Here is a 15743-nt window from a genome sequence, read left to right on the forward strand (position 1 = left end):
TGTAACATTCAAGCACAAGCACACTGAAAAGGAAAAAGGTTTTTTGTTCTCTTCTTGCTCAATCAGGATGAGGTAATCTCTGGTGTGCTGTGAAGGAGATAACTGGGAAACGAACACTGCTTGGAATAAACATGGATTAATATTGCAAAGTAAATTTTGACAGTTCAAGACAATAGTTGAATAATTATGGAATTTTCAGAGAAATATGTCTTTATGCAATATTTTATAGTAAGCTATACTTACATATATTAAGCCAGAATAGTATCGCTCTTTCAGATTGTGTAGAACAGATGCTTCATTTAAGCAGGTCAGCTCAGCCATATCTTCAACTTTAGAGAACTTAGGTGGGTTCATCTTTTGTACGTCATCTTTGTTGACCTTTACTTTTTTGCCATTCTCTGCCAACTCAACAATCACCTCATCTCCCACCTCTTCCTTTAGACTTGCTGCTTCAAAACCATGTTTTTCAGAGGGTACCCATATTTGCTTTTTTGCAGCCCAGTCTGCCTGAGCTAAAGGATTGTTGATAAAATTGCGATCCACATATAGGTATTTGTCTGCATCTTTTTCTGCCATTATTGGTCAGTAAAACCAAACTGAGAAAAGAAAAAAAAAGACAAAATAAAATTAGAATACTAAGGCTTTGAGCTTTTTTTCCCCCCAGTTGGAACACACAATGAAACATTTAAAGATAACAAGCAAGAAACTTAACAGGGACTTGTCAAAATGGTTACATAGTGTACAAGCATTTACCAAATCTGAGAGACTCATATGCATGATAGGCTCGTGCATAAAAAGGCTTTGACTTCAGCCTCCAGGAAGTTTCCAAGCACCACTGATCTGCCTACATCACTTTCTCTCGATGATGCATAGCATTAAAGGAAAGCCATTTACTCCACTTTTCAATATACCTTTTTAACGGCGCTGAGGAATAAATGAATAGCGTAGCCTGGAAATCACCTGGGTGATAGCCGACACCCTGCAGTCGTGGCCTCTGGACGGTTTTGACACAAATCTGGGGGGGGGGGGGGGGTCTTTGTGGATTAATCCCTTAAATACCACTGTCAATCATGGCAGCGGATTCCAAGTGGTTAAAAGGACATTTTCGGCATGATAAATTCCCCCACAATCGTACTCATTTGAGCCGATCATTGCCATGGTACCCATAGGTTACGGTTGGCTGAGATCTCACTGCCAGGTGTGCATGAGACCAGAGAAAGTAAAAATTATACATGTCCCAAAGGGGAACTTAAAGGAAAATTTAAAATGGGTACATAAAATGAGCAACAGGGGTAGAGGAAAAAAAATATAGACCCCAAACCTTCCCATAAGATATAAAAACAAGCCCCAATATAGCTAATTCGGTTAAGAAAAATAAGTTACACCTCAAAATTTTAAAAAGCTAAAAAAAAACTAAACTTTAGAAAATATAGTTTAGTCGAAAAAGCAGCAGAGAAAAAAAAAATAAAAGTTTATAAATCTGGTGTCACTAATCAGTGTGACCCAAAGAACAAAGGTTGCCTTATCACTAACACTGCATGGTGAACCACAGAAAAAGCTATTCTTGTACTGGTGTTTATTTGTTCATTCTATCTTCCAAAAATCAGAATAAAGGCCCCGTCACACTAAAGCTACTGCAACACTTAGCGATGTACCAGCGATCCCGACCAGCGATATGATACGGTCAGGATCGCTGGTACATCGCTAAGTGGTTGCTAGTGAGCTGCCACACAGGCAGATCTCAACAGCGACATCGCTGGGGACGGGGGTCGCTACTTACCTGTCACACCAGGCGATCCTGCATCCTCCCGCCCGGCTCCACGCTAGTCTCTCCACAGGAAGCGCCGCAGGAAGCTGACGAGAAACAGTCCTGGATGTTCTCGCGCGATCAGCGATAACCAGCGGGGGAGCGGGTCATAGGTAAGTATCACACACAGCGATATCGCTAGCAATATCGCTATAACGTCACTGGTTTTGTGACGTAGCAGCGATAATTGCTAGCGATATCGCTGTGTGAGATACTTACCGCCGACCGGCTCCCCCGCTGGTTATCGCTGATCGCGCAAGAACGTCCTGGGCAGTTTCTCGTAGTCAGCTTCCTGCTGTGGAGACGAGCGACGCGGGCGGGAGGACGTCAGGACCGCCTCGTCTGACAGGTAAGTAGCAACCCCCGACCGCTGCCATGTCGCTTGTGAGATCTGCCTGTGTGGTAGCTCACTAGCGACCACTTAGCGATGCACCAGCAAGCCATATCGTTGTCGGGATCGCTGGTGCATCGCTAAGTGTGACAGTACCTTAAGGCTCAGCTCACATTCATCCAGCACTCTACTGAGAACTATGATACAGGAAAGATGTATATCTTTGTACCGTGTTAGCCAGTAGATAGAAAAATATTCAGGATTGAGAGTCCTCAGTAGTTGATACCTTTTAATGGTTAACTGAAAAGATGGTAACACATTGCAAGCTTTCGAGACTACTCAGGTCTCTTCATCAGGCTAGCCTGATGAAGAGACCCTAGCAGTCTCGAAAGCTTGCAATGTGTTACCATCTTTTCAGTTAGCCATTAAAAGGTATCAACTACTGAGGACTCTCAATCCTGAATATTTTTCTACTGAGAACTATAAATTCCAGAAACCCTTTGAGCGGTCAATATGACAGAAAATACCCAAAAGTGACAACATTCTAAATACTGCACCCCTCAAGGTGCTCAAAACCACATTCAAGAAGTTTATTAACCCTTTACATGCTACACAGGAACTGAAGCAATGTGGAAGGAAAAAATTAAACATTTAACTTTGTTTTACAAACATTGTACTTCAGAATCAATGTTTATTTTCACAAGCGTAAAAAGAGAAAATGAACCACAAAATTTGTTGTGCAATTTCTCCTGAATACACCAATACCCCCATATGTGGGGGTAAACCACTGTTTGGGCGCACTGCAGGGCTTGGAAAGGAAGGAGCGCCGTTTGACTTTTTCAGTGCAGAATTGGCTGGAATTGAGATTGGACACCATGTCATGTTTGCAGAGCCCCTGATGTGCCCAAACAGTAGAAACCCCCCACAAGTGAACCAGTTTTGGAAACTAGACCCCCCCCCCCCCCCCCCCGGAGCTTTCCTAGATGTGTTATTGAGCACTTTGAACCCCCAAGTGCTTCACAGAGGTTTATAACAGCCATGAGAATAAAAAAAACCATTTCTTTTCCACAAAAGTGATTTTTTAGCCCCCAATTTTTTTTTTTTTTTATTTTCCAAGGGTAACAAGAGAAATTAGACCCCCAAAGTTGGTGTGCAATTTGTCCTGAGTACGCTGATGCTCCATATGCTGTGGTAAACCACTGTTTGTGCACACGTCTGGGCTTGGAAGGGAGGGAGCACCATTTGACTTTTTGAACGCAAAATTGACTGGAAACAAGGGTGGCGCTATGTCTCGTTTGGAGACCCCTGATGTGCCTAAATAGTGGAAACCCCCCTCAATTCTAGCTCCAACCAGTAACCCCAATTCCAACCCCAAGGCCGGCGTCACGCGAGAATTACGGACGAGTGCTATGCGTAAAAACAACGCATTGCACTCGGACCAATGTTAATCTATGGGGCAGCTCCATTCAGCCAATTTTTTCTCAGCCGTATTTTACGGGCTCAGAAAATCGCAGCATGCTGCGATTGTCAGCGTATTACGACCGTAATACGCTAATGCAAGTCTATGGGGGCGAGAAAACTACAGATTACACACGGACCAGACATGTGACTTGCGAGAAATATGCACTGGTGTCCTTTAACAAAAGTTGGCAATTCATTTTGCAATACAGTAAGAATCACACAGACATGTTTAATAAAGAATATATAATGCAAGTATGTGTCTCTGTTCTACATAGCATAACAGCCACTAAATCAATTGCTGACTTCAGTAAAATCATTACAAAACCCGACATGAAATGACACATGGTTTACATACAGTAAACCATTTCATTTCAGCTTTTTTATATGTCTGACTAATAATTAGATTAGGGTATTTGTAAAATTTTGGACATGTAGGTGTTAAATTAACAGGTAAATTCGTTGAAAAAAAAAAATTGCGTGGGCTCCTGTGGTAATTTCTCCGCCAGAGAGGGAAAGTTATGAATGGGTCACAGGAGAAAAAAAGCAAAACAAGCTAAGTCACAGAAAACCAGAGAGGTTCGTAACTATGCAGATTGCAGATCCCTGATCCTACCACACAACTAGCAGCAGCCATGGAGCGTACCTACGATGTTCCTAGACGCTTCGTCACAGCCGGAGGACTAAATAAGCCTGAAGCATGAAAAGGGGAAAACTAACTGCCCCAGAGCAGACCCCAAAGGAATAGATAGCCCCCACACATGTAATGACGGTGAAACAAGATGAAAGCACAAACACAGGCAGGAAAATAGGCTAAGCAAACGATGGGGCCCAAGCTAACTAGAAAGGAAAGACTGTCTGCAACCTGCAAAAAACCCTACAAAAATAATGTCCAACACAAATTAACCCTGAAGTCACTAGACTTCTCCCACTATATCAGCACTCTGGAATATTCTGAGACAGAGCAAAAAGAGGACAAACTAGTAAGGGACAAAAAGCAAATTGGCAAAATACTAATACACAAGAGTGGACATTCAGCACAGCCCCCAGCCGGGGCTGGCTGACCACACAAAAAACTGAATAGACCAACAAAATCAAGTGTGAACATTAGCAGAAACACTTAGCTTGAGATGACTGGAACAGAGCTGAAAACCAAGAGCTGACAAGCCAGAAGGAATCACCAGCAACTGAATAGGGCGTCGGCTGCCTTAAACCCAATGTGAGATTCCTGAGGTCCACTAGTCCTCAGGTGGCAGATCTCCACCGATCAAGTCAGCCTCACTACCTCCTGTTACCTACCTCCGGAAGGAGAACTCACAACTGGTGAACCAGAGAATGAACTCACAACAGGAAAGCCAGTGAGTGAGGGCACATGCTGCGGTGCCGCAGCAGTTTTTGCTGCGGTGTACAGTACCATTATTCCCTATGGGAATAAAATCCACGCGGCCAAATCTGCAGGTAAATCTGCAGGTCAAAAGACCTGCTGTTTTACCTGCGGATTGCTCTGCGGTTTTGCCCTGCAGTTTTTCATCTCCACAATGGAGGAGATGGCAAACCGCAGCGGAATCCACAGAAAGATTTGACATGTCAACTCTTTCTGCGGTTTCAAAACTGCAGGAAAACCGCGCGGAAAAATCCACACCGTCTGCACTGCAGCTTTTTATTCCCATAGGGAATAATGGTACTGTACACCGCAGCAAAAACTGCTGTGGACCCGCAGCGGCCAAATCCGCTGCGGCACCGCAGCGTGTGCACACACCCTTAGAAGTCTCAAGTTGGTATTTATTTTTATCAGACATTAAAACAAAACTAGTACATCAGTAAAACAAACGTTGGAAGGAAGTCAGGCTGAATAATGTCTTTGGCAAACATTTCACCACTTGGCACAGATTAGTCACACATGCACATTGTTACAGCATTTCCGGCATTAGATTCTGTGAAACATGGCTGGTATTGCCTTATTTGGTCATAACGAGCACAGGTCATGCCTTGCACACTAAACATGCAGCTACACAGCACAGCCAGCAGCAGCATTCAGCTTACAAAAGGCAGAAGTACAGTATTGTTGGTGCCAAACCAAAAAAAAAAAACGTACAACTCTTGTTTTTCACTGTTTATCTAACTCTCAGCTGTTGGGCTTTACTTATATAAAGTGCCATCATATTCTGCAGCTGCTAATGTCACCACGTGGAGCTTTGAATACCAGGAGTACCTGCAGGGTATCGGTCACTTTACCCACAAGCCATCAGACAACTGGCTATATTAAGTAATGTGATAGACAGGCCTCCTTATATTTACAGACTCTATAGAAACAGGGTCTGTTCCTTTTGATTGGCGGCAAGCAACTGTGGTACCAATATTCAAAAAAGGGGTGTAAAAGGGAACCTGGAAACTATAGGCCGGTAAGCTTAACATCTGTTGGGGGTAAAATTTTTGAAGGGTTTCTAAGGGATACCATTACGGAATATCTCAATGTTAATAAATGTTTAACTCCATGTCAACATGGATTTATGAAGGATCGCTCCTGTCAAACTAACCTGATCAGCTTCTATGAGGATGTAAGCTCTCAAATGGACCAAGGAGAATCATTGGATGTCATTTATCTCAACTTCTCTAAAGCATTTGACAATGTCCCACATAAGAGATTGTTAAGTAAGATGAGAAAGCTTGGGCTAGGGGTAAATGTGTGTAGATGGGTAGGTAGCTGGCTTAGTGATAGAAAACAGAGTGGTTATTAATGGGGCATACTCAGATTGGGCCAAGGTTACTAGTGGGGTACCACAGGGTTCTGTATTGGGCCCCCAACTATTTAATATATTTATTAATGATCTAGTGGATGGCTTACAGTAAAATATCAGTATTTGCAGATGATACAAAACTATGTAAGGTAGTTAACACAAAGGAGGACAGTTTGTAACTACAGACAGATTTGAGTAAATTGGAGAATTGGGCTGAAAAATGGCAAATGAGGTTTAACACAGATAAGTGTAAGGTTATGCACATGGGAAGGAGAAACAGATGATATAATTACTTACTAAATGGGAAACTGCTGGGGAAATCAGACATGGAAAAAGACTTAGGCATCTTAGTCAATAAGAAGCTAAATTGGAGTGCTCAGTGTCAGGCAGCTGCCACCAAAGCAAATAGGGTCATGGGATGCATTAGAAGAGGTCTAGGGACACGAGATGAAAACATAATTCTCCCTCTGTACAAATCACTCGTCAGACCACACTTGGAGTAGTGTGTGCAATTTTGAACGCCGGTGCTCAAGAAAGACATTACTGAACTTGAAAGGGTTCAAAGGCGGGTTACTAAAATGATAAATGGAGTTGGTTCACTACAATACCCAGAAAGGTTATCAAAATTAGGTCTATTTACACTAGAAAAAAGACTTAGGGAGCCCTAATATATATACACACACACACACACACGTATATCAGAGGGCAATACAGAGATCTCTCCAATGAACTGTTTGTACCAAGGACTGACAAGAACAAGGGGGCATTCTCTTCGTTTGGAGGAAAGAATTTCTGCACCAGCATAGAAGAGGGTTCTTCACGGTAAGAGCAGTGAGGCTCTGGAATTCTCTTCCTGAGGAAGTGGTGATGGCCAACTCACTGAATGAATTTAAGAAATGGATGCTTTTCTTGTGAGTAACAGTATAGAAGGTTACGAATAACAGAATATTATAGGTAGATGTTTGACCCAGCTTAGGGGAAGGAATTTTTTTCCCTATGGAGAAAATTGGCTTCTACTCTGTGGGTTTTTTGCCTTCCCCAGGATCAACAATGCAGAACAGCTGCACTAAAAATAGGCTGAACTAGATGGACATAAGGTCTTCCTTCAGCCTTCAAAACTATGTTACTATGTTATTCATGTATTGAAGACTGTCAGGGTTCACCAGGAGAGCCACCTTACAGTACGAAAGATTTTTTTTTTTTTTTTTTTTTTTTTTACACACACAAGGATTTTCGATTGTTGGTAACCCTACAGGATATTCATATGCCCCAATAATATATGGACCAACTTTAAAGGAAAAGCGTAATCAGAAGACGACCCATGGTTTAAAATCAGCGTTAACCCATTTGCGGCTTTTTTTTGTTTTTGCTCCCCTTCTTCCCAGAGACATAACATTTTTCCATCAATATGGCCATATGAGGGCTTGTTTTTTACAGGACGAGTTGGACTTTTGAGCTACACCATTGGTTTTGCCATATAGTGTCCTGTAAAATGGGGGGGGGGGGGGGGGGAATTCAAACTACAGTGAAATTGCAAGAAAGTGCAATTTGTTTTTACGATGTTCACTAAATCCTCAACTGACCTGCCGTTTGGTATCTATGAACTTTTAATGACAAGGAGAATCCTGACACGTATATATTTTTTAAGTGATAAAAAAAAAAAAAATATCCGAAGTTTCTCAAAACAAAAAAGTAACTATTTTCCGAGAGCCGTAGCGTCTCCATTTTGTGTGATCTGGGGCTGGGTGAGGGCTTAGGCTACTTTCACACATCAGTTTTTTGCCGTCAGGCAGGATCCGGCTATTTTTTAGAAAAAACGGATCCGGCATAAATTTTGGAGAACTGTAGAAACGGATCCGTTTTTTTGCTGGATCCGTCTAGCAGGTTATATCTGTTCCTGGGGGCTGGCCAATTGGATCTGAGCATGCGCAGACTTAAAAAAAAACTGATCCGGTGGCTGGATCCGTCTTTTTCTGGATCCGGCGCATTCCGGCGCCCATAGACTTTCATTGTAGCAAAAAGCTGGAAGCGCCGGATCCGGCGCTTCCGGCTTTTTCGCCGGAGACAAAAAAACGTTACAGTAGCCGTTTTTTCCAGACGCCGGAATGAGACAAGTTGCCGGATCCGGCAAAAAACGGATGAAACGCAATGCCATCCGGCACTAATGCAAGTCAATGGGGAAAAACTGGATCCGGCATTGCATTTTGCCGGATCCGGTTTTACAAAGTAAAACCGGATCGCGCCTGAAGGCAAAAAACTGATGTGTGAAAGAGGCCTTAGGCCTCTTTCAGACTTCAGTTTTTTGTGTCAGTTAAAATCTGCCAAAAAGGCAGAAAAGCGGATCCGTTCCTAACTGATGTGAACGGATGCCACAGGATCTGTTTTTTTTCTCCCCGACTTCCTTTCTCCGGGCATGCGCAATGGAAAATGCGGATCCAACAAAAAAAACGTTGCATCGTCCGTCCAAGCATGCCGGCGGAATAAAAATATTTGGCGGATCCTCACAAAAACGGATCCAATGGATGGCCATCCGTCAAGATCCGTCAGTAATGCAACTCAATGGGGAAAAAAAAACGGATCCGCAAAAAAAAAATGGCAGATCCGTTTTTTTTCAAAACCTGGCAGATTTTGACTGATGGTCAAAAACGGAAGTGTGAAAAAGGCCTTATTTTTTGCGTGCCGAGCTGACTTTTTTTATACAACTTTGGTGCAGATACGATCTTTTGATCGCCCGTTATTGCATTTTAGTGGAGTACTGCAGCAACTAAAAAGAAATTCTGGCGTTCTTGTTACTCAATCAATCTGATTAATTCTTTTTTTTATATATTGATAGATCAGGCAATTCTGAACGCAGCGATACGACGTGTATTTTTTAAATTGTTTTATCATGAATGGAGCCAATTGGGGTTGATCGAAATTTTTTTTTTAACTTTACATTTGCTTTAATAGTCTCCATGGGAGACTAGAAGCTGCGATCATCACTTGCTATGAGCTCATAGCAATCCGCAATGACAACCACAGGGGTCTGCTGTAGACACCGGGTTGTCATGCCAACCCGTAGTCATGTGACATGGGCGCCAATGGGTGGGAATAGTGACGCACTTCCGGCACGTACATATCAAATGCGGCTGCCCGACTGACAGCGACATTTAACATGCTATCAGCCACGGGTGGATCACGATACCACACGCGGCTCTTAGGCTAGTTTCAGACTAGCGTTTTTGCCAGCAGCGCACAGCGCCGCTAAGCCCCACCCCCTGCTGCACCCCCTCCAGTCATCTCCGCCTAGTATCGCACATCGCTGCATGCGATCTGCACACTTTATCTTTAGCATAGGGTGCGCAGACCATGCGCTAGTAGGATTTTGCATGCGCTGCGCCCTTATGACGGTGCGCAGAGCGCACCAAAATGCAACATGGTGCATTCGGCGCACCGTCAAAAGGGCGCAGCATGCACCATGTTGCATTTTGGTGCGCTCAGTGCACCGTCAAAAGGGCACAGCGCACGCAAAATCCTACTAGTGCACCCTATGCTAAAGATAGGGTGTGCAGATTGCATGCAGCTATGTGCGATACTAGGCGGAGATGACCAGAGGAGACAGGGCTTAGCGGCGCCGTGCACTGCTGGCAAAAACGCTAGTCTGAAACTAGCCTTAGGGGCACATGTCAGCTGTTCAAGTCACCTGACATGTGCCGGAGAAGTTGTGGGCTCATCGCCGGAGCCTGCAGCGACAGGGGGAGCCAACCATAGATGTACCTATATGTCCAAGGTGGTAAAGGGGTTAATATTAAAGGTTTTTGCTTTGTTTGTTTTTTTTCTTTAGAAATGTGGCATTTTTTTCACAGGTCAATCTGTATTAAATGAAAAAAATCTTGCAGTTTTCAAACTGGTTATTGAGGCTTTTGTAGACCAACTTTTGATTACCTCAATGAACATGTACTTTTCCAAAATGGTCATTTCCTGACCTGTTGTGTTGAAGTGTGGAATGCTGGTGTGAAAAGTTCATTGCGAAGGAAGAAGGGTCAGCTGTGACAATACCTATTGTGACTGGTGGCTGCTGTGTAATCAGCTGTGTATATACCTATAACTAAGGGTACCGTTACACTAAGCTAAGTGGTCGCTAGCAAGCTGTCAAACAGGCAGACTTACCCAAAGAAGCAGCAACGATCCAGCGATCCATAGAACGACCTCGGCGGTCATTGGTACCTTGTCACAGCAGCTATTCTGAACGATTCCAGCCTGCGTCCCCGAGTTCTGCGTTGCCAACAAAGTCGCTCATCGGCGTCAAACAGCGATACATGCAGGCCAGCGGGACGCCGAAAAAAATGGCCCAGGACATTAGAGCACGATTAGCGATATCCAGCGGGGGGTGGGGGGGGGGGGGGGGGAACGGTTGCCGCTGCGTGTCACATGTGGCGAGATCACTGTCGCGTCACAAGATCTGTGACACTTCAGCGATCTTGCTATGTGAGACGGGGCCTTAACCCTGCCTCTGATATGAAGCCATACAGAGAAGTATGAGGCAGAGCACCAAAGGCCAGTAATGATTGCAGGATTACAAAGATTAAAAAAAAAAAAAAAAAAAAAAAAAAACACACCCTGAAATTGTAGCTTTGAATGCACTTTTCATTTTACCATACAGCTCAGGCAAAAATTGAGACCACTTTCAAATGTTCAGTCTGTCCAATTTCTCGTTATAGGTATATTTGAGTAAAATGTAAATTGTTCTTTTAGTCTACAAACTTCTGACATATCTCTGAATTTCCAAGCAATAGATTTTATATTCTTTCTGACAAGGAAAAATGGTCAAAATTATGAAAAAAAAAAAAAAAAAAAAAAAAAAAAAGCTTTCAGACCTCAAATAATGCAAAGAAAACAAGTTCGTAATAATTTAAAAATACTAGTGTTTTAATTCAGGAGGAGTTATGAAGTCAATATTGTGTGACTAACCATGATTTTTAATAACATTTTCATGCGTCTTGGCATGCTTTCCACCAGTCTTTCACACTGCTTCTGGTACAAATATTTAAGCAGTTCTTTGATAGCTTGAGACTATCCATCATCCTCTTGATAACATTCCAGAGATTTTCAATGGGGTTCAGGTCTGGAGCATGGCCTGCACTGACAGGGTTTTTCGGTGGTGGTCTCTTAATTACATACAGCTCTGGCAAAAAATAAAAGCTGAAAAACTCCAAATTGGGTGAAATTGTCAAACAGACCTGCAATTTAATCATTGTTCAAGTTTAGTTTATTCAGAATTTAATTTGCTGTGAAAGCGACATGGCAATGCAATTCTCCCGGACAGCCCAATAACAAATACCAAGCTTCTTGGGATCCCAACAGCTGATACATCCTGCCCACAGATTGGGCATGTATCGTACACTGGATGTGATCTCAGCCAGGTATGTAAATGACATGCTGCAGCTTCCAGTATCCACTTCCGGAAGTAGGGGTCATGTGTCGCTGCTGTGAGTCATCAGGGCATGACTTCTGGGAACGAGCCTTGGACATGTGCATAAGCCAGGATGCTCGGCCACCAGGCACCAGCCTGTTTCAAACGCTGGTAGGCTTGCACAAGAAGGAAACCCACGTGGGACCTGCTGCAGCGCTGCCAGCTCCTCCTGGTACCGATTGAAGCAGATACTGTGCCCTCCCAGGAACCGGTCAGCCCAGGTCTGGGAAAACTGGCAATGACTGCTGTCTTAAGGTTCCCCATCAAGGACAAGAAACTAACTGATGAGGAGAGAGGTACCACCCTTTCTATCTTGAAGGTTTCTTGTCCTTGAAGGGTGGCTCCCCTCTCTCATTGGTGCTGTTATGGCTGACAGAAAAATGATCTTTTATTCAGTCGCCACGACAGCACCACGAGAGGGAATCCGCCCTTCAGGGACAGGAAACCCACAGACATAAAAAGGGCGGCCCTCTCCCTCGCCTCAGTTTGGTTTCCTGTCCCTGAGAGGATAGCCTCTTCAGACATACCTGCGGAAGAAGGCAGAAGTTCGAAGATATTCCCAGGCCGAGCTGGTCAACTCAGGCAGCGGGGGTCCCCTGCCTCTGCCTGTCTGGTGTCCTGGAAGCATCCACGACAGGAGGACTGCTGGTGAGGCGGCAGCAGGACAAAGCACCCTCCACGGGGAGGGTTGATTTTAAGAGGTCCCATCGCACGTGTACCAGTGAGTATATCGCGCGGGGACCTTTTTGCCTGAGATCTGTGCCAGCTGGAGGCAGCCGGGTGCTCCCGCCTCTAGCGGGTGTCTGGCCGTACGGTGGGAGCAGCGGTGTGGCCGAAGTGATGCGACGAAAGGGGGCGGCCCCTGATGACGCGGCTGGCGGCGCGGTCCAATGACACCGCCGGGCATGCGGCGCTGGTCTGAGGGGAGTGACGCTGCACTAGGCCGGGTAGGCGCCGGCGGTGAAGAGAGAGGATACAGGGGGATGCTGCCCGGTGAGTGGACGTCACCTAGCGGGGGGGCGTGGAGGCGTTCCCAGCGCACATTACAATACTGGGCAGGCCACCTGGATTCGCCTGCTGGCCCCATCCGGGGTGGGTACCATTGGGGGAGGCCAGCTATTTAAAGGAGCTGCAGTGGCATCCGGGTGCTTCCAGGCCCGTTTCATATAATGGACTCACCGGAGCAGCAGCAGCAGCAACTACAGTCGCCTGAGCACCCGCAGCAGCTTCTCTCAACGGCGGTCTAGTGGCAGTAGCCGCCTGACAGGGGCCAAGTCCACTCAGAAGTCTAAGGGTGGTTTCACATTTGCGTTTAAGGCCGCAGCGTCGGCCTGCGTGCGGCCGCCGCTAAGCCCCGCCCCTGCCTTGCCTCCGCCAGTAGCTCCACCTACGGGCGCATGACGCTGCATGCATCCCCTATCTTTAGCACTGGAGACGCAGGCCGTGCACAGGTATGAGTTTGGCGGCGCGTGCATCCTTTTGACGCTGCGCCGCCAAATGCATACCTGCCCACGGCCTGCGTCCCCAGTCATGTCATGCCATGCGCCTGTAGGCGGAGCTACTGGCGGAAGCATGGCAGGGGGCGAGGCTTAGCGGCGGCCGTGCGCAGGCCGACGCTGCGGCCTTAACCCCTTCATGACCCAGCCTATTTTGACCTTAATGACCTGGCCATTTTTTGCAATTCTGACCAATGTCCCTTTATGAGGTAATAACTCAGGAACGCTTCAACGCATCCTAGCGATTCAGAGATTGTTTTTTCGTGACATATTGGGCTTCATGATAGTGGTAAGTTTAGGTCGATAATTTTTGCGTTTATTTGTGAAAAAAAAAAAAAAAGGAAATTTGGCGAAAATTTTGAAATTTTGAATTTTTATTCTGTTAAACCAGAGAGTTATGTGACACAAAATAGTTAATAAATAACATTTCCCACATGTCTACTTTACATCAGCACAATTTTGGAAACATTTTTTTCCGTTAGGAAGTTATAAGGGTTAAAAGTTGACCAGCAATTTCTCATTTTTACAACAAAATTTACAAAACCATTTTTTTTTAGGGACCACCTCACATTTGAAGTCACTTTGAGGGGTCTAAATGGCAGAAAATACCCAAAAGTGTCACCATTCTAAAAACTGCACCCCTCAAGCTACTCAAAACTACATTCAAGAAGATTAGCCCTTCAGGTGCTTCACAAGAACTAAAGCAACATGGAATGAAAAAATGGACATTTTAATTTTTCCAACCAAAATTTTATTTTAGCATCAGTTTTTTCATTTTTACATGGGTAACAGGATAAAATGTATCCTAAACTTTGTTGGGCAATTTCTCCTGAGTACACCGATACCTCATATGTGGTCATAAACCACTGTTTGGGCGCACCGCAAGGCCCGGAAGGGAAGGAGCGCCATGTGACTTTTTGATTGGAAAATTAGCTCCAATCGTTAGTGCACACCATGTCGCATTTGGAGAGCCCCTGAGTGCGTAAACATTGGAGCTCCCCCACAAGTGACCCCATTTTGGAAACTAGACCCCCGAAGGAACTTATCTAGATGTGTGGTGAGCACTTTGAACCCCCAAGTGCTTCACAGAAGTTTATAACGCAGAGCAGTGAAAATAAAAAAATAATTTTTTTTCCTCAAAAATGATTTTTTAGCCCACTTTTTTATTTTCCCAAGGGTAACTGGACAACAACTTTTGGGGTCCAATTTATCCTGTTACCCTTGGGAAAATAAAAAATAGCGGGCTAAAAAATAATTTGAGGAAAAAAAAATTATTTTTTTATTTTCACTGTTCTGCGTTATAAACTTCTGTGAAGCACTTGGGGGTTCAAAGTGCTCACCACACATCTAGATAAGTTCCTTCGGGGGTCTAGTTTCCAAAATGGGGACACTTGTGGGGGAGCTCCAATGTTTAGGCACTCAGGGGCTCTCCAAATGCGACATGGTGTGCACTAACGATTGGAGCTAATTTTCCAATCAAAAAGTCAAATGACGCTCCTTCCCTTCTGAGCCATGCCGTGCGCTCAAACAGTGGTTTTCCCCCACATATGGGGTACCAGTGTACTCAGGACAAACTGGACAACAACTTTTGGGGTCCAATTTATCCTGTTTGTCCTGAGTACACTGGTACCCCATATGTGGGGGAAAACCACTGTTTGAGCGCACGGCATGGCTCAGAAGGGAAGGAGCGTCATTTGACTTATTGAATGGAAAATTAGCTCCAATCGTTAGCGGACACCATGTTGTGTTTGCAGAGCCCCTGTGTGCGTAAACTTTGGAGCTCCCCCACAAATGACCCCATTTTGGAAACTAGACCCCCGAAGGAACTTATCTAGATGTGTGGTGAGCACTTTGAACCCCCAAGTGCTTCACAGAAGTTTATAACGCAGAGCCGTTAAAATAAAAATATTTTTTTTCCCCTCAAAAAAATTTTTAGCCTGCTATTTTTTATTTTCACAAAGGTAACAGGATAAATTGGACCCCAAAAGTTGTTGTCCAGCTTGTCCTGAGTACGCTGGTACCACATATGTGGGGGGGACCACTGTTTGGGCACACGTTGGGGCTCAGAAGGGAAGTAGTGACGTTTTGAAATGCCGACTTGATGGAATGGTCTGTGGGCGTCATGTTATGTTTGCAGAGCCCCTGATGTACCTAAACAGTGGAAACCCCCCACAAATGACCCCATTTTGGAAACTAGATCACCCAAGAAACTAATATAGATGTGTGGTGAGCACTTTGAACCCCCAAGTGCTTCACAGAAGTTTATAACGCAGAGCCGTGAAAATAAAAAAGTCTTTTTTTTCCACAAAAATAATTTTAGCCACCATTTTTTTATTTTCCCAAGGGTAACAGGAGAAATTAGACCTCCAAAGTTGTTGTGCAATTTTTCCTGAGTACCCTGATACCCCATAAGTGGGGGTACACCACTGTTTGGGCACACATCAGGGCTCGAAATGGAGGG

The 15743-nt window shown here is 44.6% G+C and overlaps 1 protein-coding gene across 2 annotated transcripts in view; it reads right to left on the reverse strand.

The window, feature by feature from the left end:
- The window catches only part of MYH9 (myosin heavy chain 9), a 247741-nt gene that overhangs the window by 199257 nt on the left and 32741 nt on the right, over window positions 1-15743 (reverse strand). For both annotated transcript variants that reach the window (XM_073557995.1, XM_073557996.1), the window contains exon 2: window positions 244-596. In XM_073557995.1, the coding sequence (XP_073414096.1) occupies window positions 244-576 (333 nt within the window). In that variant the 5' untranslated portion in view covers window positions 577-596. The remainder of the gene's footprint in view (window positions 1-243; window positions 597-15743) is intronic.

Source organism: Dendrobates tinctorius, unplaced genomic scaffold (assembly GCF_039654945.1).
Source record: "Dendrobates tinctorius isolate UK_male_01 unplaced genomic scaffold, ASM3965494v1 ptg000012l, whole genome shotgun sequence".
In the NCBI taxonomy this organism is placed as follows: Eukaryota; Metazoa; Chordata; class Amphibia; order Anura; family Dendrobatidae; genus Dendrobates; species Dendrobates tinctorius.